Source organism: Simochromis diagramma, unplaced genomic scaffold (assembly GCF_900408965.1).
Source record: "Simochromis diagramma unplaced genomic scaffold, fSimDia1.1 OVJJ01000343.1, whole genome shotgun sequence".
Lineage (NCBI taxonomy): Eukaryota > Metazoa > Chordata > Actinopteri > Cichliformes > Cichlidae > Simochromis > Simochromis diagramma.
Genome location: NW_024386831.1, coordinates 9,835,952 through 9,859,242, shown reverse-complemented (window position 1 = coordinate 9,859,242; position 23,291 = coordinate 9,835,952). Strand labels below are relative to the sequence as shown.

Genomic DNA, 23,291 nt, shown 5'->3' with positions numbered 1-23,291 from the left:
TACTAGTTTTATTTTGTTGTATTTATCCGCGACACCTTAAAGGCCGGTCCATGAAAATATTGTCGAGCATAAACCGGTCCGTGGCGCAAAAAAGGTTGGGGACCGCTGCTCTTAATTGTTGTGACACGTGTTCGAAATGCAGAGAGGTGCGCTTGATTTGTCACAAGGAGCAGCGTGAGAGCAAAAGCACGAGGGAGGGGCTAATAATCGGCTCAGTCATTTTTAATGATCGTTGAAAGCCCAGATCGTAATCGAGATTAAAATTCGATTAATTGAGCAGCCCTAGCCAGCAGGGGGCGACTTTTGTGGTTTCTGAACGACTTAAGTTGTGCAGAGTAGGCCTGGGTATCACAAACAAAAATACTGCATGATCTTCACTGGCAACTATTGGAGTATTCTTTGAATTCTGGAGACAATCGATACAAATGTAATAGTTTGTGGGCAAAAGCTGGTGCTAGCTGGTTAGGATGCCAACTTGCAGTTTTACTAAATTAACTTGGAACACTCACATTTTCAAAACAGTACATGTGCGTCTAATTTGGCCCACAGTCGAGCTCAAGCACCAGGATATTTAGACAAAAATGACTGCACCTCAATGAATATACAACCCAATTACCAAAAAAGATGACTGAATAAAATAGGTCTTTATGAGATTTCAGTAGAACACAGAAAACTATCAAATGTTTAACCTAAGACATTTTATTAGTTGGTTACAAATATTCACTCTGTTTAACTTTGATGGCAGCAACACATTTCAGGAGTTGCCCTGCCTGCATTCCAACTTTTTAACCAATGGAAAAATCATGAAACTAATAAGACACAACAAAGATGAACTGGGACTGCTGAAAAACGAGAATCCTCTATCAGACAAGAATGGGACAACTTCCTCTGTCCCAGCCTCCGGACTTAACTACGTTTCTGTCAGAAACTCTGGATTTATTTGATAATTTGACTTAAAACTTTATAACCAGTTTAAAATTTTGTCCTAGAAGGTAAAAAGAAAAACCCCTCTGTCTTCATTGATGAGGGCTTTAGTTCAGGACTTTATTAGGTTTAAATCACGTGTGGGGAAACTAAGTTACTAAGTTTCAGTAGTGTTTTTGTGCAAGTTGCACCTTGAAAAGCTTGTTCCTGGCTTTTCCTGGAAGTGCATCAAATTTTTCAGCGTAAACACGTATAGCTCCTACCAAGCCTCAGTGTAACTCCATATGTGTAGGTCTAATTTGGACCTTTTGCGTGGGTGTTACTCCTCAGCAGCCGCTCTTGTACTGGCTATTTGGAGTGTGGATAATTGGCTAAACCCTCTTCCAGTCAATTGACCGGAAGAGATAAGCACGGCTCAGAGCTTCTTATTGAGGTACTTGGCTTTTCGGTAAGTGTTTGACTGAGGACAAGGGTGTGCAAGGCGGGCATGAGTACAAAAAACAGTTTGTTCATAGTATTGGTGCTTACTGATGCCCAAATTAGCTTAAGCCACCATTTGTAAAGGTGACTTCTGGTATCCAGCTGGTGCTTTGTTTTTGAATACTTCACCTGAAAACACTAAGATTAGACCCCTCCCATTCTTCTCTATACACAGCCTGCTGTGGTACTTCATACATCAAAATGTAAAAATGCCCAAAATTTCATCATTCCAGTTTTGCAGTTCTGAGATTTTACTGCTTTTTTTGTTTGTAGATTTGGTTTCATTTTTACTGCTGGCTCAGTAAAACATGTAACTTAAATATGATGCTACCAAACTAATCGGTAATAAAAATAATTAGCTACAGTGTGCAAGTCTTAGATGTAGAGAATTGTCATTGTTTTTATCCAGTCTGTCTGTCTTAAAAAAATAAATAAATAAAATAAAAAGACAATAGTTGTGCATCATATGGCCCCTTGAGGGTTAAGCTCCACAATCAGTTGTACTCAGTGCCTCAGTTTTCCCGATGGAAAATTATTCTTGGGCGTAATACTGCAGGACAAAGGCACAAGATCACTGACACTTGTGACTATTTGTAAGAATACATAGAAATATAAAAAGCAGTTTTATTAAACATAAGGTACACATAAAAGAAACCAATAAAACTTGAAACGACAGATGTTCAAAGAAGTTGTAAAGTGTTAACATTAAAATCCAAGTGAATGTTTTACACGTTGCTCTGTTCAGTCTTTAGCTCTTGATTCAGGGTTTTAATTGTAATAATACAGGCATTTATTTTTTGGGGCCCTGAGTTGAATTCATGGAGATGTTGGGTCCTCTTTGTTTTATACCAGCTTGCTTGCCACAGATTTGTCTTCATAGCTGTCCTGTGCTTGCTGGCAAGCCCGTTTCTCAGCTGTCTGGTTATAATTCGCATTCTGACCTCCTGATGAAACATTAACTCGTTCTGACCACAGAAACTGGACCTTAAGTTTCTTCACACTAGTTTTGTGGCTTGATTGCTGTATGATGTGGACATGGGTGTGATCAGAGGCGTGAATGTCAAGAGTTTGTATAAGAGATTTTGAGGACTTTGCGTGTGTTTGGGGAATGTGTGAGAGTGACCTTTTCACAGGGTGTAGGGAGGTATATGGGAGAGGGTGGTGCTCTGTGGATGTCTGATGTGGAAATGTAGGAGTTTGAGTCTGTTGGACAAAGACTCCCATCTGTAATGTGTGTGGAAAAAAAACTTTTGGGTGTGTAGATTTCAGTCAAATTAGCTGCAGTGACCCACCATGACTGCCTTGAAGACAGACATTTGATAACAGTGTAGAGTTGGGTAAGATAAGAGGTCTTTATGTTTACAAATAGTAGCAAAATTTCCACATTATAGCAGCCAAAACAGTAAACACAACCAACAACAAAACAAAATTAGTGGAAGTGAAATTAATCATAATGAAAAAAGCTTAGTTGAATAGGATGAAATAAAATAACGTAAGATTATGAATATGTCTCTGAAGTAAAACCTCAAATGTGTAGACATCTATCATCTTGCATCAGTAAGGAGGAGCATCTGCTTTATTTACTTGTTTCTGTTTTAACTTTTTTTTTTTTAACCCAACACAGCCATTGCACATCAGATGTACTTGTATGTATCCCAAAAGTCTGTAATTTAATGTGCTACAGCAGTCAAAACATGAAAAACAACCAATCTGAAAAAGTATAGGTGTACAACTTTATGAAATGGCACTAAAGAACTCCTCACTTTGTTCTATTTCACTAAATTGAAATTGAAATATTAAGTTCTTCATTGGATTATTGTAAATTCCAACAAATAAATCCAGATATTATAATATGAGGGACTGAGTATTTACACAAACTAAATCAGAATGATATACAGACATGTATACCAGTATAATCAAAGCAAATGAAATGCATCATCCAAAACTAATCATGTAAACCACATTTGTCTGACCAGTATTTGCCAGACAAATGTTGATTTCTCTATACATAGTTTCACTGTTTCAGAGAGCAACAGTTTATGGCAGATGGAAAATTGAATATGTTGTCTAATAAGGCTGTTATAGGTGAACATGATCTTTTTCAGAGGGTTCAGTGTTTGTAATGGTTGTTTTACAACAGAAGTATCTGCTCCCCTCACACTGGAAATCCCACTCACTGTGTTCAAAAGGAAAGCCCAGGTCTTTCTGTCATTTTGTTTGTAATATACATAATGGTATATTCTGCGAGAGTCAACACTGTTTTATGCAGAGGACAAACTGCCTCAGTTATGTATCTTTTAAAATCTATTCAATAAGGAGAGACTTGTGGGGTGATGGATTTTTCTGAAATGTGCTTATACAGTGTTTGGCCTGCAAATATTTGAGAAAGTAAATGGTCTGGAAGTGGAGGACCTTTTATTTCTATATATACCATCTCTGATCCCAAGAGTCCTTTGATAATAAACCTCAAAGTGCAATACATCACAAGGCCGCAAGGGGGCAACATATGTACACGAAATAACACTAAGTGCCCACCTGAAGTATTTTACATACGTTCATTTCTGTGTAACCTAAAATAAAAGCTAAGCTGTTCTTTTGATTATGTTCTGTTAGTGCAGATTACATGGACCAAGTTGACTTTCATCTGAAGTTTCAGTGTTCAGTTTTATTTGTAGCATCAATTCGCAACAGCACACTGACCCTACAGAATTGGAGATACCCCCCCGGCAACAGTAGGGAGGAAGATCTTCCTTTTTACAGAAAGAAACCTCGAGCACAACCAGATTCATGGAGGAGCAGACTTCAGCTGTTCTGTGTGGGGTTGGCATGTTCGCCAAAGATATGAATGTTATAGGTTATTTAGAGGATCTAAGTTACCCACAGGCACCACAACACATGTGAAAATTAATTTAAGTAATAAACTAAATGTTACCGTTAAGTTTGACCCCCTTGGATGAAAGTCTTTCTTACTGTGGAGACTACAGCAGCAGTAGCTGATACATTCCCTGTCCGTCAACCTTGTGCGTCTTGTCTAAATAATTTATCGTCTTATCTGTCCCTGAGCCATTTCTCCGTACTATAAGCTCTTTCTCATAATGGACACTGGCCCTCATGGGTGCCAATGAAATAATGCCTTAGTTTGGACGAGAGCGTGGCTAGGACCAGTAGTGCAAAGCAACTTAGTACATTTACATGGAGCACAGTTGTGATCATTTATAAGTATTTAAGTTATGCTCATTCCCTTTCTGCTCCACCATATTAAGTTTTGTAGTTTGCACTCCATATTGTTACAATCTTCAGTTACTTGTTATTTAGGAAGATTTTTTACAAACGTTATTTTGGTGTTTTCATTTTTGGTCCATGCAAAAAGTTGCCTTGCTCCTAAAGTACAGAGCCTTTATTATTCTCTGGTGCAGAAAGCTGTTCTACTACTTTGAAGCCCACTGTTTGGGGCGCGTGCAATAGTAATGTGGAGGTCACAAATGACTGGCAGGTGTGCAGATGTCGGCATAGATCTTCGTGCTCACCATTTTGAGGAAAAATGTGCATTCACTGAGTGGTTGGCAAGCGGTTGCTTGTTGTTTTTAGGTTAAATTGGTCAGGTTGTGCCAAAACAAAAAATCTCCAAGCTGCTGCGATTGCCGGTCATTTGCAAGGAAGATTTCCTGCAAATGCTCGCCAAATACATGTACAACGTTTACCTTCATGTCAATGTTGAGCCTCACCACTGTAAGAATGTTTGAAGAGGCATTCAGGGAATTCAATTTTTTTTTTCCCTCTAGCGACGGGTAGTTGCCAGGGGATTGCCAGCTAGTGTCTAGGCCTGTGAGTACAGATAAAGATATGGCCATCCAGCAGCGATTTAAAATGATTAAATTCAATAATATATGATTATGGGGGGGAGCTGTTTTTCGGATATTCCCCCTTTGTGCTGCTGGACTATGATTTTATGCCGAAACCAGTCGGCAGAGCTGCAGGTGTGGGCGTTCCCTGCATATATTACGCAAACAGACTCAGCCTCCACCAATCGGAGGTCTGTCTCTTTCTGCGCGTGTGTGGATAAATCGTCCAGCCTCGTCCTTAGCTGCAGATCTGTGTGTACGCGCGTCGCTGTGATGAACTGACCTTGGCTTACATCCGTACCGCTGCAGTCAGTGCGCGAGCTTTACCGGAGAGAGGACCAATAACAACAAAAGGAAAGGGGGAAAACACACGGGGAAAGAAGCGCGTGGATGTGCCACGCAGATCCTGTAAATCATGAACAGCATGAATGCTCCGTGCTACACCATGGCTATGGATCTAGGCGTATGCCAGCTGAGGAATTTTTCCATATCGTTCCTGTCGTCGCTGTTGAGCGCGGAGAGCTCGCACGTCCAGCTCGATAATAGGTGAATGCTCCGTCAGCTGCTTCACCTGCAGCGCTGTGCCTTTTCCTCATGACTGTGTAGCATCCAGCTTAGATGACTGTAAATGCTCACTGTGAGGGGAAAAAAAGAGCATAAAAAATTCCTGCTTTTATAGAAAATTCCAGATGTTTCTAGTAGCGACCTACATTTCTATAGAGGGAGCTCCTCAGGCTCTGCGGTTCGCTTTCCTCTATTCTCTGCATTTCTCTCCATCCATCTTATTTGCTGCTTTTCTTTTTTCCCCCTCCCATTGCAGCACAGTTTGGCTTAAAATGGATTTATTTCTCTTTTCTCTTGCAGTTCATCCGGAGCCAGCGTTGTGGCCATAGACAACAAGATAGAGCAAGCGATGGTGAGTTTTTCCTTTAATTTGTTGTCTTCGAATTGCTATAAGATGTCTTAATAGGGTATTCCTTAAAAGTATATACCTTTAAATCACCTATATCTGGAACTTCGTCATCCCAGTGTACGTAAGTGTTTATTTGAATCTCTGGCAAACAAAACGTTAACGAATTGTGAAATAAAACCGCTAATACGTGGAGAATAGTGCAATAGTGTGAGACTTCAGAACTGACGAGTGACCGACGTAAAGGTGAAAGTAGTTTAGCTAACTCAAAACTAACCGCTGGTTCCAAGTTGAAAGAACATCCCGATTATTACAAATATAAAATAAATATAAAATTATAAGCACAACAGCCGATCAAAAAATAATCAAAGTTTTAAAAAAGATCTAGCCCTTTATTTCCAGAAAAATCTAACGTCTCCGTTGTCCCTGCTGTCAGCTCTTGTTGCTAGGCAAACTGGAAGGCTGGCAGCCTGGGTATAAATATCTCGGGCTCTGATTGGCTAGCACTTAAACGTGGGCCGGCTTGCTGACGTAGCACCTTGGGAATATTCCCTCTCACGCTTCTCCTTTCATCATCATCTATTGTATTATCCCAGATTAGATTACATAGAGACTCGCTTCTAAAGATCTCTTTCCACTTACTCCTTCATGAACTGTTAGTTTAATGTTTTAGGTAACTATCATTTTGTTGTTGTTTTGTTGTTATAGTAGTTTATTTTTATTTTTCTCTCTCGAAACATTAGTTTTTGCATAAAATAGTTCAGTATAATGAAGGCTGGCAGTGCTTTTCCATGAAAAGATAACACACAGCTTCAATTTAGGGATACTTTCAGCTTGAATGAAAGTTCCTGACTTTTTCCAAATAAAATAGGTCAGCTTTAAATGTTTGTTTTCCCAGATCATTAAAACTATGATCAACAGTATTTTCAGTGTACAGTCCCATGATGCACAAATAGTCACACCTTAAGGCCATCAGCATCTGGTCCAGGTGAAGACATAAGACAGGTAGCTTTTTCTTTTGCTGGTGTTTGCAATTGAAAATGAGCTGGATCCTTAACGACTAGTTAGATTTTAATAAATGTCCCTTAATGTTAAGAACAGTTGATTTATGGAAATCAGAAAGCAACTGAAGAGGATAATAAATTAAATCTGATCCAGAATGTTACTTTCTAATTAGTCACAACAACATTGATAAAATTAAAAGGAAATTTTAAATAAATAATTCAACTAAAAATTGTTAGTAGTTTTGTATAAGGCAATAGCTGTGTCACATTTCCTTCCTTAAATTCGTCTCCCTGAGGAGATCAACCCTTAAGAGTCACCTCAAAGCGCTTTGTATTGTAAGGTAGAGACCTTCCAGTGATATAGAGAAAACATCAACAATCAGACGACCCCCCCCACCCCACCCCCGTGAGCAAGCACTTGCTGACAGTAGGAAGGAAAAATTCCGTATTAACAGGAAGAAGCCTCTGGCAGATTTAATTTAAAGTTAGCATAATGTGTCGTCACCAACTTGATTCAATGTCATTTCACTCCTGACTTCAATGTGTGCAAAGCAGCAAAAGAAGGTACTCAGTGTGTAACGGGACTGAATAACATTATCCTGTGACTCTTGTCCAGTCTCTTCCTTACAGTGAGGATTACAGTTTATTTGGTAAACACTGGTATTGTAATAGTGCTGTGTTTCAAATTGGTGCATATCTATTAAATGTAAAAATGTGCAATTTCCATTTGGTTTAACAGATGCTACCTGTTATTTTATCCTTCTCCTTATCAACCTCATCCTTAAATTTAAATTCACATCAAACGGTTACAATTATGATTTTTGCCTAAAGGCACAACCTGATTTACCTGATGTTTGTGGATTCCTGTCGTAAACCTCTACCTCCTGTCTTTTTCAGGACCTGGTGAAGAGTCACCTGATGTACGCCGTGCGTGAGGAGGTGGAGGTGCTGAAGGAGCAGATCAAGGAGCTGATCGAGCGTAACTCCCAGCTAGAGCAGGAGAACACGCTGTTGAAGACGCTGGCAAGCCCCGAACAGATGGCCCAGTTCCAGGCCCAGGTTCAGACCGGCTCGCCACCTACCCCTCAAACGGCCGCCACGCCGGGACCCGCAAGCGCCACCACCCTCTCCCAGTCTGCAACACACAGCTCTGGCCCCTCGGCGTAGCCTGGCCCAGGTGGAGAACTTGACTTTTTTTTTTTTTGTTTGTTTGTTTGTGTTGTTTGAGCTCTGGCACAGCCGCCGAGCCAAACTTTGCCTTCAACCGCAGGAGGCTACGCCGTTAAGATGAGAATTTGCACATTTTATCTCTGAAGGATGCAGACAGAGGGACGAGCGGGGGCTGCGCTCGGAGGCACGGGGGGAGGGCGACAATCTTGAGATGCTGTACATGAAGTTGTTTTGAACATTTGCCAAAAAAGTCCCCCTCTTTTCATCAACTAGAATGTCTTACAGAGGAACAGCTCATCAGTGGAAACAATGCTTAGATTTAAATAGAAGAAAGAAAAAAAAAAAATCACTGTGCCTGAGTGATGTCGACTACACCAGTGGGTGGAGCAGCAGGATTGATAGTTTCCTGTTTTGCAGAATGATGTAAATAAAAGACGTTTCCAGGTTGACGGACTCAAGAGGAAGACACCTTCTCCAAATGAAGAATGTGAGCAATCATCACAGACTCCCCCATCTGGAATGGGGGAGTTTGGGGTGGGAGGGGAGGTTCTTTACAGCAGCATTGATGATGATGGTATGATCTTTTAGCTGTGGGTTGATGGGATGAACAAACCGTGGTTTCTTATGGAGATGATGATATTCTATTTTCAGTATTTCAACCTCCTCGTTTTTGCCCTCGAAGCTCCTCATTGCAGTTTTCTCAGCCCTGCAGTGGCATGTAATTTAAACCTTATCAGACAGGGTTGAAACTTCTTTTGGGCTAAGCTGCATTTTTTTCCCCTTTTTGTTTTCCTAAAAGATTCGAGAGGGCAGAGGATGATGTATATTTCTGTATAGTGTAAGTATCATGTAAAATAGAGAGGAGGTGGTGGTGAAGATAAACAACAGATGCTATCTAGGTCACACAGATTGATGCAGATGAGTCTTGCCCAGCCTGTGTCATCTATTTTTAATGCTGTATTTTCAGGACTGTGGATGGACGAGGAGTTTAGGATATTTAACTGACAACAAGCAGCCCGACTGTGTTGTCCATAACCCTTACTGCAACATTAACTCTTGACTGTAAAACCATTTCCACTTGGTTCTCTTTTTCTTTCTGGAGTATTGCACTTTTTTTTTCTTTCTTTTTTTTTTTTGACAGTGAAATACTTTTGGATGAACAATATCTTAAAGTTCAATTTAAAAAAAAAAAAAAAAAGAAAAAAAAAAAAAAGAAAATACAAACTCTAGAGATGTTCTTTTTCATTCTGTGTATCAGTTGTATGCTCATGTTCTGTGCATGTTTCCGCAATGACCGGATGAGATATTGTAACATACATACCACAATTGCACTTGACAGCTGCACTTCACAACTTTCAATAAACATGGTTAAGGAAGAAATGACTCCTTTTTTTTCTCCTCCCCTCCCCAGTTTTCCTGTCCAATTACTGCGCTCATGAATGAAAAGAATGACCACATTTGGACAAGAGTGGAGCATTAACTAAAATAAAACGCATGATTTTGTGAACTTGAAATAAACTAACTAGAGGAAATCGCTTTCATTTTGGGATTAATTTGGTAAAATGTTTCTGTGATGAGACTGAAAGACAAGAGGTTGACACTCTGGATGTCTACTTGGTTAACTTAAAACTTGCCTCTGACGTATCCCCTCCATATAGTAACCATGAAAAAGACAGCAACTGAAATCGCATCAAATTAAAAAGAAAAAGTCAAATAAAAGAGGTTAGGTTGGTCTCCCTGTTCGCAGTTACAGCTGAAAAAACCTGGGAACTAGTCTAATGTTAAACTCTGACAACCACTGGACAATTAGTGCAACTCAACTCTTTGCAGTAAGGGAGTTGACTCAACTAATTGGCAGCTGTGTGTGTATATATATATATATATATTTTTTTTTTTCTTTTTAAAGAAGGTTGGAGCGTGACCACTGCATCAATATTAGTTTAACATCTGAAATTCTGACTGGACTCAAGGAGTTTATGTAAATTTCGTGTATGTATATGGAAGTGATTTTCACTTCACATTTAATCACAGTATTATCACAGATTGCTCATAACTGCCCACTTGTCCCTGTTCAATCGCAAGCTGATGGCAGACAGAGCCCATCTTTACACAACAAAGTCGTTGTACACCAGGTGCCCGTCTCCAACTGTTACAAAATGAATGAGACCGCTGCACATTGTGACTGTAGCATTAGTTAGAGAGGCCATTACAATCTCTAAGATCTCCAAGTGGATGACTTATAAAATAAACTCTCCTTCCTCAGTTGCTGTGGAGGGAAAACTATCCAAAGAGGCCAGACCTCCCATGGCTTGCTTTCTTTATATGAAACTGCCTCCTACGAGCAATTACATATAACCACAATGGGCTCTGCATGTATTTAAGAGTCAGGGAATTTTACAGACTCCATTAAAGTGACGCTAAAAACCCCCCCAACCCTAAACAAATGCATTTAAGCTCCAGAAAATAAAAACAAAAATCATAAATATGAAATTTGGATCAACTTGCGGATGTAATTAAATTCAGTGTTTACATATCAAATAATGTTATCTTAGAAGACAGAAATTAAGTCATATTACAAAATATATTACAAACACAGTTTGTAATATGACTTTAAGTCATATTACAAACTGTGTTACTGCTTTGTAACACAAGGTGATATTCACACTGGTTTAATGCACTGGGATCTCATTTTTTCCCTTTAGGTGGCTGAACTGAACCTTAAATATAGAAGCAGTGTTTTTGTTTGTCATTCTCAAACTTCTAAATCACCCCCTGATCCCTCTCATTACTGAAAATACCCACCATCTCTGTTTAGAGGGGAAACCATATTTAAACTGGAAATGCAAAATTATGTACACAAAGTTCTGATAGCTACTTTACAAATGAGCTGTATGCGTACCCCGGGTGACATTTAAAGCATTTAGCTGCATCCTGCTGCCACCTACAACATGAAACCTCTGACGGGTGGAGTGAGTATCGTGCTCTGTTAAAACCGAGGGTCTACGACAGCAGAATTAAACGTGGACGTTTTCTAAATGCTCAACATTTATTTGAAAAAACATTCTTCATAGACTGACAGTGAATTACACAAGTATGGCACATTGTTAGCAGGAATCACTGGTCGCACAGTCACACACCACCTCTCTCTCTCTCACACACACACAAAATGAATCACGATCTCCAGCCGGCGTGGTCTCAGACTGTCCATAGAAAAGCTGTCAGTACCACAGACAGCAATACTGTAAACGCTGATCAGGGGCAGGGCGGTGTCTTTAGGGTCAGCTTCAGGGGGACGCTTCTCTCCCTCTCTCTCTCTCCAAGGAGTGGCATTCATCTCTGGACCTCTGGAGGGTGCACAGGTGAGGGTTAGCCAGGCGCTATGAGGGCATGAGGAGGGTTTGGAGGGTAGAGGGCAGGGGTCCAGAGTCTTCTCCTTCATCACATCCCCATACGGATGCTCTGGATGATCTGAAATATGGCTGAGAGCACACAGGGAGACACGACGTCAAAGCCTTGACAGGAAGGAAAACAGCATAGTAAACAGCCATGACATCATTTCTCATCTGGATTCTCTATCCCGTTCCTGGGTCCAATTTCCCGCTCCAATCAGCAGCTTTTTTTTTTTTTTTTTTTTTTTTTTTTTAAAGTCCTGTCAACTCTGTGACACTTTTTAAAACTGCAGCAGATGTGTGTCCCTGTAATGTGGCGTCAGTTTGTGGGTCGCTCACTGAAACACACTGAAAACCTCATCGTTTTGAATTGAATTCGAATGAGCATTTAAAAGACGTTTTTAAGTCCGTGACTTTTCCAAAATTTTTCATCGTTATTGTAACGACAGAAGTATTTAGGGCTTAATCATACTCAAGTGGTAGCACAAATGCTTTACTATCAAAATATACACAAAGTACTTAAAATACGCAGTTATTAGATTTACATTTTAACCCCTGATCCCATCCATGCTGTCCTCTAAGCGATTTGTACGACTTCTGGTGAAGTTGTCATGTGGCACAGCTACATGACGCAAGCTCCAATGACGTGACGTGAAGGTGATGCAAATCGATAGGCCGTTTCAGCTTTGGAGAAAAATTTACTACACCCTGGGTTTGAAAAAATGTCTGGGATTCTCCCGTAGACTGAATTATCTTCTGATGCCACGGTCATCTGAAATGAAGGAGGAGCTTAATTCGGGTCAACCTCTCTTTTACTAAAAACAGACAAGTAACACGATGTGAGACTTCACACTTCACAGCACTCTAGTCTTAAAGCATCAATAGACACGCTACACTCCCCTGTGAACACAGCCCTGCTCCAATGAGGCTGATTAAATGTGAGTGCTTAATAAATCTACTGGATTGGGGATGTGGAGCTCCAATGGTCAACTGCATAATTAATTAACATTTGAGTGAGCCTTTAAACATGAAATAAGCTTTATCTGTGTATATAAAACACTTAATTTAGCACAGTTACTGAAGGTCCAGTCATCTGAGTAAGATAATCAAAGCATTAAAGAGCTGCTGGGTATTGAACACAGACTGATACATCACATCAGTCTGACTTTAGGTCCTAAAATCCAGCATCACTGACCAGTTTAAACCACTTTCTTCTGTAGATATTTAAAAAAAAGAAAAAAAGAAAAGGTCCGTACCTGATCCACACACAACAAACACGAAGAGGGCGAGCAGCCAGGGACCCACAGGATACTTCTCTTCTTGTGGCCGCTGTGGAGGAGAAACACACATCATGTACGTCAGCGAAAATGTGCTGCCGAGCAAACACAGAGGCTTCCCTGCTCCTTGTCCAACTTCAACAACTGTTTTTGCAGGGATAAACCTCAGAGTCTAATTATACACTGAAAGGTGCAGGGTCAGCACTTCTCTCTCCCTCTTTACACGGTGGCTCATCAGTCAAAGGTTTAGAGAGCAGCCGTGATGAGCTCATCTGGTTGGATGTGTTAAACCTGGACCACATGCAGCTTGATTTGATCTCAAGTGGGCTCAACCTGAAAAAGTTTTGCCAGTAACTTAAAGAAGGGAGAGAATTTGTATGTTTATATCTAAAAAATATTTCACTTTAACTTTAAAAAAAAAACAAAGAAAAATATTATTCCTTTCCAAATTATTCTCTTATTAATGAGACATTCACTCTAAAAAAAATTAAAATAATAACATGTACATATCTTATCAGACACCAGCAACCAGCTCAAGGATTTAGCAGCAGAAACCCTGATAATCACAACCAAAGCATTCAGAGGAGCATCTATGAACCCATGACACATTGAGCCTTGAAGCAGATGGGCTAAAGCAGAAGACCACACTGGGTGAAACTCCTGTCAGCTAAGAACAAGAATCATTGGAAGATTAGAGAAACGTGGCCTGGTCTATGAAACTCAATTTCTGCTGCAATATATAGATGGTAGGATCCAAATTTGGTGTAAATAATATGGCAGTATGATTCCATCCTGACTTTCATCAACAGTTCTTGCAACACCTTCCTAATAAATTGGCCAGTGTGTCTGTACATTGTAGTTTATAGCTGGCGTCACAGTGGGAAAAGACAAAACCTGCTCGTCTTTAGCTCATCTTGGTCTAGAAATGCTTCCACTCCCCATGTAATACCATGGGGATCACCAGGGAAGGATTATCACAGAACTTTATTGGAAAACTAGAGCAAATGAGCAAATTTGACATTCTGCATTACATGTCTGCTGTTGGGATGTGAAACGTGTGAGGAGGAGGATATGTGAAGAAAACTAATGTTGACATCACTGAATAGAGTTACCGAGACTGACAGAAATGAAAAGAGAAAACTTGTGAAGAAGACAACCCTCCATGATCCCTTTACTGACCTTGAGAACAGATGCTAAAGTTACTAAATGTTTAAATCCACAGCAGTGGAAAAGAGTGCAGATAAAAATGAAAATATGAAGGACGCATTAAAGATATTTTAAAATGTTCCACAGTCATTAAAAGTAAATAATAGTAACTAATAAGAATCATAAGCCCTGCGGTGTAATTTGATTAATCCAAGAAGAGCAGATAATGGAAAAAAAAACAATAAATACGTTTTATTTTATTTATTTTTTGGTCTTTTATGTCAAATAAAATAATTAAACAATTTAATGATCAAGTAAACAAATTAAGTACCTAGTACATGTCCTCTGTTTTATTACTATTTTTAAATTTCTTCATATTTTATTGGTGCCCTTAGTGGGAGCAGGTGAGAGAAACATGTTGAGTAGCAGGGATGTCAAAAGGGCAAAGACTCCTGTTCAGCTCACCTATTTTGGCATTAACTGTATTTTCTTAGATTTTACAGCTTTTGCTACATTCATACTACACCACATTCATTGATTCAAAAACAATTAAATGAGAGAAAAGCTCCAGTTGGTTCTTTTTTATCTTTTTTGGGGGGGAACTTCACAAAAATCTTCTGGGCAATGAGCCACCACAAACTTTTCTGCAATTCTTTTTGCAAATTTCTTTCTTAAAATTTAAGCCCAAATGGTTGTGATGCTGTAGTAAGTGAAAGAAACCAATGTTTTCTAGCATGTAGAAATTGCACGGTTTTTTCAATTCAACTCATCTTTATTTACATAGCGCCAAATCACAAAAACAGTTGCCTCAAGGCACTTCATATTGTAAGATAACCATTCTACAATAGTGGACTTGGCGACAGTGGGGAGGAAAACCTCCCTTTTAACAGGAAGAACCCTCCAGCAGGATCAGGCTCAGTGAGGGGCTGGTTGGGGGTTAGGGGAGGCAGGAAAAATGTAGAGTGCTGTACAGTGGTCCTTCGTTTATCGCGGGAGTTACGTTATAACAAATAACCCGTGATAGGTGAAATTCATGAAGTAAGGAAAGTTTTAAAGTCCGTCTCCTGAATCCAAACTGGGAGCTGGTTACATAGGGGTGTCAAGACAAGGCCCAGGAGCCAGAACTGGCCTGGCAAAGACGCCAAACAATGTGAAGGAGGTCCTAAATAAAGTTAAAAGTCCAAAATGTAAGTTTTACAAGTCTTATTTTTGTTTTTTTAAACAATTGGTCCACAGTAAAACAACAACAACAAAAATTTCCAAAAAATTACCAAATAAATCTGATAAATAAATCGTACGTTCTTTTATTTACCAAAAAGCCTTTTATCATTTGTTTTGTTTCATTACTTTTAATCATTTTTGTATTTTTAAAACAAAATATTTATTTCTAACAAGTCTTTTCTGTTACTTTATGATATCTCAGTAATTAATGTGTAGTTAAACTTCTTCACCATGACAGAAAGTTTCACCGGATCAAAGTGGACTGTATGTGGCCCACAATGTAAAGTAAAATAAAGTGATGGATTTATTGGGGTTTATTTTCCTTTTCCTTGATGACAACCAATTATTTGTTTTTAAATCAATGCATTTCAGACGTGCTCTCACGTTTACCGCTGATTTTATGTCAGAATTAACGGGTTTCGGCAATTTTCCTGCCCTAACTGCAGCCTCTTCACCCGGACAGCAACATGCAGTGTGCGGCGGTCACGAGCGGAGTGAATCCAGTCTGAATAAATTACACCCCGATCCGCTCCGTGTGAAATAAAACACACCGCACATATCACGCTGAAGCTCCCGAGTCGCTCAGCACCCTGACACCTTTAACTGACAGCTGGCACCATCAGCACTACCATCACCGCTGCGCTCACGCCGGGCTGAACGTCACCTCTCTGGGCTAACGTGTCAGGTTGGCGTCGCTCTGCGTGTCCGTTAGCGGCTCACCAGCGTCTTGGCTACGTTTCCTCTTTGAGTGATGTTCTTGCTGTGCTTCTCGTTGGCCATGCGGATCCTCTGTTTGGCCACCATCTTCACCGGGATACGCCAGTCTGTTTTTAGCCTGTTGTTTTCTGATGCTGCAGGTTGACGACAGCAGCAGCAGCGGCGCCTGCGTCAAGTCACCAAAAGTCCGCGAAGAAGAAACCGGAACCGAAGTGCGATAGCGTTCAAAACACGAGCACGAAGCTATTATAACACGTTTTTATGCTCTATTCTATGGTATTCGAAGTTCAGAAATCCAACACGTGACTATCTATATATGCTTACTGTACGTTTAAATCGTTGTAAGACTTAAGTTATAAGAAATTATACAAAATGTTTACCGAGACTCTTACTTTGAAGGGCCCCACAGGATGTTGCGTGTTGTACGTTGTTGAGCTTGAAAACAGCATCCCTATGCACCTGGCGCGTTCAGGGGCGCGCTCCAGCTATCGATGACTGAATAACAGACTATGATTGAAAATAAATGAAATAGAAAACGAGTCGTCACTGTACGACTCATTTTCTGTACACATATTTTGTAATAAATATTATGAGATGATTAAAAATAATCTAATTTCTATCCATCCATCCTCTTTTGCTCATCTATATCAAGGTTGTGGGTTTACATGTCTGTCATCTACCTAAATATAACGATGCGTGTTTTGAGACAGCCTAAAAGTTACCTTGTTGTTTGCCTTAAAGAAGAAGGTTGAAATGTTTTTTTGATCCAGTGGTTACCAGTCAAAAAGCCAGTGGTTTGATCCCTAGCTCCTTCAGTGTGCATACCAAAGTATGCTTGGCCAAGTTACCTCACCCTTAGTTGTCCTCAGTGCATCCATTTCACTTTGTGGGATTCTTGTTTTGACATTTCAAAGCACTTATTACAAGTCTCATTCACCTATCCAGACAGGTGCTTTTGCCTAACATTCACAAAGTTGCTTTTATTCATCTGGATGTAGCTTTTCAGCGGGAGAAATATTTCGTCACTCGTCTAAGTGACTTAATCAGTCTCGGCTGACTGCAGTTTCCCCACCTTTAAAAACCATATATTTGCATAATAACCTAAAGAATCACCAACAACAGGGCATGGGGTCATGGCCATTGATCAGTGATCATGAAACTGAGTACTATTCACAGATCGGTGGGGGACGACTGCAAGCACTGCATTTATTCTTGGTTCAGAGATGGTCGTTCCTGACCAAACCAGCATTCCTCCCTGTCCAGGATGTGTACACCCTCTTCATTGTAAGAGTGTCCACTGACCTGTAGGTGTAAATAAGACTGCGGAGTCCTGGTCTGACGGGGTAGCTCTTCTGTGCCGTGCCGTCCGTGAAGCCTCCTGGCATACACCATATTACTGTTGTTGTGAATGGGGACCCGATCCTTGGGGGTAACGAGTTTTGGGATTTGAAAGTCATGGAGACAGTGTTTTTAGAAAATGCATCTCTGCAATAATACTCCTAACACATAAGGTATCACTAAAGGTTTTCGCTTAAGCAACAGTTGCCCTCCGCTCCTGGATCCAGCTGGCATAACCACATTTACTCAAGGCCTTATTGAAATGATATTCTTCTGCTTCTTTCTGCTGTGCCCGTCTGGGATGGTGTTCATTCTGTGTTGTAGTGTCCGGATAACACCCACCTTTGACTCTTTCAAGATTCCAATTCTGTGTCTGATTCCAGGAAGCCACATCCATTTAAGAGATCCACTGCCAATGTATTGGTTCTATACATCATAATGTCCTCAGAAGTCCTGTTGGGATCAAAAGTGTTTTAGAGGACCTACATATTATTAAGCTGGTAGTATTATTATTATTATTTTTTAGCTCCTACACCCTGGATGCTGTTGTACTTTGTAAACTCTTTCAGTCAATGTGCCATCCCAGTAAAAGCTACCTGGTAAAGATTAATAACCAAACTGGGTATTTGGTGCTTCCTTTCTGCTCTACTTGATTCGCTAGAGCTGCAGATTCACTAACGTCATTATTTTAAGGCCCTAAGTGAACCTCTTAGTATTTACTTTAACCTCTGCCTCTGTACCACAGTGTGTTTTCTGTCCCATGTCCCCCCTCTCACCCCCAACGGGTCGCTGCAGATGGATTCCCATCCCTGATCCTAGTTCTGCCAGAGGTTTCTTCCTGTTAAAAGAGTTTTTCCTTCCCAGTGCCACCAAGTGCTAGCTAATCTGGGGTTGTCTGATTGTTTGGGTTCTCTGTGTATTACTGTAGAGTCTTTAGCTTACAATATAAAGTGCTTTGAGGTGACTGTTGTGATTGGTGCTATGTAAATAAAACTGAACTGAATTTTTTCCAAATCTCACTCTGATAGATAAGAATACTTAATGTATTTTAAAATTCTTCTACGAGTCTGATTAAACTTGAAAAATGTCAGCCAGTGGCTTTAAGGGCCAGTCTTCAGGGTGATTAATAGTTAGCTGTCAAAATGAACAAAAACCAAGTGTTTCTGATATCAGCAAACCCACTAAAGCCTTTTTTAAATGACTAACTGGCTACAATACTGGCAAATGTTTACACCACTTGAAAAAACTCGTACTGCTGGTCTTGTTGTGAACATTTATCAGAGTGAATGGATTATTGCTGTAAGGCGGTACTTGTTTGACACCCACTACACAATCAGGGTCAATAGACTCTGTGTTTAGACCACCTTAAATTACAGCCTGTGTGTCTGACTACAGCGGAGCGACAAGTGCATGGTGAGAGTGATAAGAAGGTACTCACTCTCATGTTACACAGACAACAGCAAAATGACCAATATAAGCATGAAACCCATCTCAATGCGGTGAGTAACAGCTCAGCTTTTACTTAGTGTGACATGTGTTTCTGTTACAGCGTCCTTACATCACGAGGAGGAGCGAGCCGGCTGCTCGCAGTCAGGAGGGCAGAGACAGAGTAGAAGTTTCCTAGCAACTGAGTCAAAGAGTTTACTTGGAAAGGACTCCACCAATGAAGAAGAGACAGACGGGTTGTCCAAACACTGTACTTACGAGTGTGTTTGTACAGAGGGCCTCGAATGGTTACATTATCAACTGCTTGACCAACTATACAGTCTGAAATACATACAGAATACAGCATGTTGCTTTTACTTTTGTAGTGCACCCCAAGACAGGTTAACAGGTTAAAAGTGTTTAACTGTTGGCAGAGTCAGTCCTATAATCACATTAATGCTAATCGGACACCGCGTTTATTTCTTCCAGGAGAGTATGAGTCAACGCATACATTTTATTTCAGACAGTGAAATTACAAAGAGAAGGAATACTTTCAGCTTATACCATTTTTAAAAAAAAAATAAATAAATAAATGTAAGCAGGCCATTTATTTTAACATGTACAGAAACAAAACTAACATGCATGGCACTTGTCCATACCCATAATTTAGTACCCATGGTTGCACTGTTTAATGAATGTAAGGGCATCTGGACCTCTGAATTCTTTAAACAGAGTTTATAAAATTTGGAAAAATTTTACTGAGTTAAAGAATGTTCTAAACAAAAGAGAAGACAGATTGCAACTTTTGCTGGGTGATCTCAATGGGCCTTTTCTGGTAAAAATAAAAAGCAATCAACTAAACTAACCCCCACTGATCACTAATGTAGCTGAAAGCAGAGGCATGAGCTGTGTTTAGAATAAAGGTAAGCAGAGATGACACTGAATTGTGTGCTTCGGTGTATCAGCCATATTCTTACAGTTGTGGACCCACCTCTCAATTTATAATTGATACTTATGAATTTACAAAACCAAAGATTCTCCTGATAGGCTCCCGTTTTCTCCTTTGCCACCCCATTTAAGAAGGAGAAGAAGAAGAAGAAAAAAAAGCTGTTTTAGTTTACGTCTCGACTCGGGGTGGTGTAGCAACCTTGTCAGCCTCTCTGACCTGACTGCAAGTCTCCAGCTGCTGAGCTCAAGCCTGCCAAGAAAAATAACACCCAGCTCCCTCTGAAAATGCAAACATTTGACATTTCCCTTCATGTGTGAAAAAGAAGCGCTGTGAGGATGTCAGAGGTTGTGGCTGCGACTTCAGATCAAATGTCCTGGTGTGATCTGCGTCAATGCAGGACCTGAATTTGAAGCTTCTTTCTTTCCCATCCTGGGAGGTCTCCATCGTCTCTGAAAGAATGAAGTTTTTGGTGAACCAAGATCAAAACTGGCATGAATAAACAACAGATTTGGATGCAGAAAACAAATTATAAGCCTCCTTCTCTGCAATGACAAACCATTTAGCTTTTGGTGATATTTGGTCAATGTTAACTAAACATTATCATCCTGAAGAGTTGGTTGGTTTAAGAGAGATTTATAAATATAATGATACTGTCATTTAAGCATTCCTGCTAAGTGACTGTACTTTGTAACTTTAGGCACCCAAATCACTTTGTCACCTAGTCACGTGGCAATAACTCACCATTTAAGCCACTGAACTTTAAGCTGATCGTCAGTAGGGGAAGAAAGGTCATTTAACCCTTAAGCCCTCCTCAGACATTTTTTTTTTCCAACTTTTTCCGTTGATGAAAAAGTTGCCTGGTCTGAAGAGTCCCGATTTCTGCTGCGACCTTTAAAATTTTGGGTCAAAATTTGGCATAAACAGCATGAAACCATGAATCCATACTGCCTTGTATCAGTGATCATCATTTAAAACACCACAGCTTACCTGATTATTGCTGCTGACCACATCCATTCCTTAGCCACCAGAAGATGAGTACACTGTGGTTACAGACTCCAGCAGGATAAAGCTCTATGTCATAAAGCTCAGATCATATCAAACCTTAAGACCTCCAATTACCGGATGTCAGTGCAACAGCGCACCTTTGGGATGTGGTGGAACAGAGTCACATCATGATGTGCAGCTGATGAATCTGCAGTGGCGCAGATGCCATCATGTCAACATGGAACAAAATGTCTGAGGAACGGTTCCAGCACCTTTTTGAATCCGTGCCATTCGGTTGAATCTAAAGGAGTTGCTGTAGCTTAGAAAGCAGAGCAGGTCATCTAATTGGAAAGTTGGTGGTTCGATCCCAAGCTGCTCCAGTCTACATGTCAAATCTTGTCCTTAAGATGCTTACCCTGATGCATCCATTGAAATGTAAATGTTAGAACACACAAAAGTAGTGTTTATACAACATCCCCCCATTCATACAAAGCGAGTGCTTTGAGTGCTCAGGTAGAGTAGAAAAGCAAGATATAGGAACCAGTCTATTTACCACGTCATGAACAATTACACAGGTGAGTGTATGGAAGCTGTGACATTAAAAGGAACTCTTTCATGCACATTTAGTGAGACTGTTTCCATCTTGTGTTTACAGCCAAGAAATTCACTTCTACCTCTGCACCATTTTTGTCAAAACAGCTTGGAGAATTGCTGCATGTTTATCTGCCCTTGCAACACAAATGAAAACATCAAGTTTCCATTTATTCTCAAACTGTGCAAACATTGTACATTTTAAAGAATAAAGATAAAACTGAGTTCTTGCTCTTTGTTAGAGCAGACGGGAGGGAAGCTGAGACCGTTTACAACTCCTAGACAATAATTATCCCCAAGTCTAAGGGACAGCAGGTAGATGACTTAACATGTGCATGTGGGATGAAACTGCTGTAGGTGACTCCAACTGGGGAGTGTTTCACATTTAACCCACTTTAGAAAAAGATATTGTTTGAGGAGTAAAAACGTAACAGACACTGTTAAGTAGGATCCAAATTCAGAGAATTTCAGAGCTGTTTTCACTTCAAAGCATCTGTGTTGTAAAGGAGCACCACTAACCTTAACCTATAACACTGGGAATATATGACCTAAATTCAGACTTGTTTACCTCAAACCTGCTACTCTAATTATAGTCCAAAAGCACCCTGTAGAGCACAAACATGTACTTCCAAGTCATCACGAGAGGAGGGTAAACAGCAGTTAACCCAAGCAAAATAAACCTGAAACATGAGAGATGAATTAAGCTACAGACAGATCCAGCTGGAGCGGTGGAGGAGGGAAGGAAATATTCAATGTCAGCTCATATGAGGGTGTGACGTTAACAAAATAAGGTCTGTATGAAAACACAGAGACAGGAGGCTGGGTTGAAGCTCATTACATCCTAAACGAGTCCACCCTCTTCTTTTGAATGCTGGGCTCATTTACCTCCTCCCTGCTGGCCCACTCCCACTGGCCTTGATGCTGTCAGGCAAACAGAGCTCCATGTTTATGTTTGGCTACAGAAAAACAGACTTAACATAACTGAGCTGCTGGAGAGTGCGCTCATTTCATGTCCGCAAACAGTGATGTTCATTCTCATTCCCGTCAGCTGCTCACGCTCACTGCTGCTGCGACGAATGTGAAGCACCATTTACACACTTCCTGCCACACAAGCAGTCTCACAGCAAAAATGCCGATCTGCTTTTTTCTCTCTCAGCACAGCCAAATGTTTTTCATGGGCTGAAGGAGGAAGAACAACAAGCCGGAGACTGTATTTGCAATTAACTGACCTTTGGCCACTAAGAATTTCACTGATGCTTTGTGGTGAGGCACAATTTAGAAAAAAGAAAAAGAAAAGAGCTGTAATGGATTGCTTCAGTCAAGGTTATCCAATTATTTACACAGTTACAAGCCATTGGACACCCTGGAATTGTTGTTAAAGTGTGGAAACCCCCCTTCTGACATCCAGAGAGCTCTTTATTCATTATAAAGAATGGCCTGTCTACTTAATCCATTAGTTGTTTTTTTTTTAAACTGCCCCTTATTTGATAATGTACCATTAACCTATCCATAGGATTTGTCTGCTCCTGGATTTATGTCCTGTGAACTAAGCACAACTGTCTCAATAGGCACCAGTTAGAGGGTAAAAATGTTTGTGTTTGCATGAGTTTGGGAATGCATTTTTGTTTCTGTGCGTGCCTGTTGTGTCTGTGGGTCGGGTCTTCGACTCAATCTCAGGCCCCCCACAACTGTGGAGGCCTGTCTCACCCCATCACACTTGCTGGTGCATTTGTCTGCTCTGGCAGAGCCTACCGGCTTGTCGCTGCAGCCCCCTATGGTTTTTGCACGATGGCTGCTGGATGAACCTGGGTGACCGGTTGGGATCTCCTCAGCACTTTTCTTCTCAACTAGAGGAGAATGACCAGGAAGATGGAAATGGCCAAGGGACAATTTCAGCCTCAAACTGCTTCCTGGACAGTGTTAC

General features: G+C 40.4%; 2 protein-coding genes across 4 annotated transcripts in view; one reads left to right on the top strand and one right to left on the bottom strand.

The window, feature by feature from the left end:
* The window catches only part of LOC120731280 (TSC22 domain family protein 1-like), a 39,288-nt gene extending 29,582 nt beyond the window's left edge, over positions 1 to 9,706 (top strand). For 2 of the 3 annotated variants that reach the window (XM_040028244.1, XM_040028246.1), the window contains exons 2-3: positions 6,111 to 6,162; positions 8,058 to 9,706. In XM_040028244.1, the coding sequence (XP_039884178.1) occupies positions 6,111 to 6,162; positions 8,058 to 8,327 (322 nt within the window). In that variant the 3' untranslated portion in view covers positions 8,328 to 9,706. Of the gene's footprint in view, positions 1 to 63; positions 5,793 to 6,110; positions 6,163 to 8,057 lie in introns of those variants that run through there. The other variant, XM_040028245.1, reaches the window with a different exon arrangement.
* Positions 9,707 to 11,319: 1,613 nt separating this feature from the next.
* Positions 11,320 to 16,352, bottom strand: serp2 (stress-associated endoplasmic reticulum protein family member 2). The gene is made up of 3 exons (XM_040028300.1): positions 16,084 to 16,352; positions 12,976 to 13,048; positions 11,320 to 11,809 (listed from the first exon to the last, which is right to left on the bottom strand). Exons 1-3 carry the CDS (start codon positions 16,165 to 16,167, stop codon positions 11,769 to 11,771), a joined length of 198 nt encoding a protein of 65 aa, XP_039884234.1. The 5' UTR covers positions 16,168 to 16,352; the 3' UTR covers positions 11,320 to 11,768.
* Between the last annotated feature and the right edge of the window lie 6,939 nt (positions 16,353 to 23,291).

Coding starts and splice junctions, on each gene's coding strand:
- serp2 (XM_040028300.1), bottom strand. CDS start 16,167: ATGGTGGCCAAACAGAGGATCCGCATGGCCAACGAGAAGCACAGCAAG. Junction 13,049..16,083: donor GAAACGTAGCCAAGACGCTG/GTGAGCCGCTAA, acceptor TCTCCTCCACAG/CGGCCACAAGAAGAGAAGTA. Junction 11,810..12,975: donor GTTTGTTGTGTGTGGATCAG/GTACGGACCTTT, acceptor GTGTGCTCTCAG/CCATATTTCAGATCATCCAG.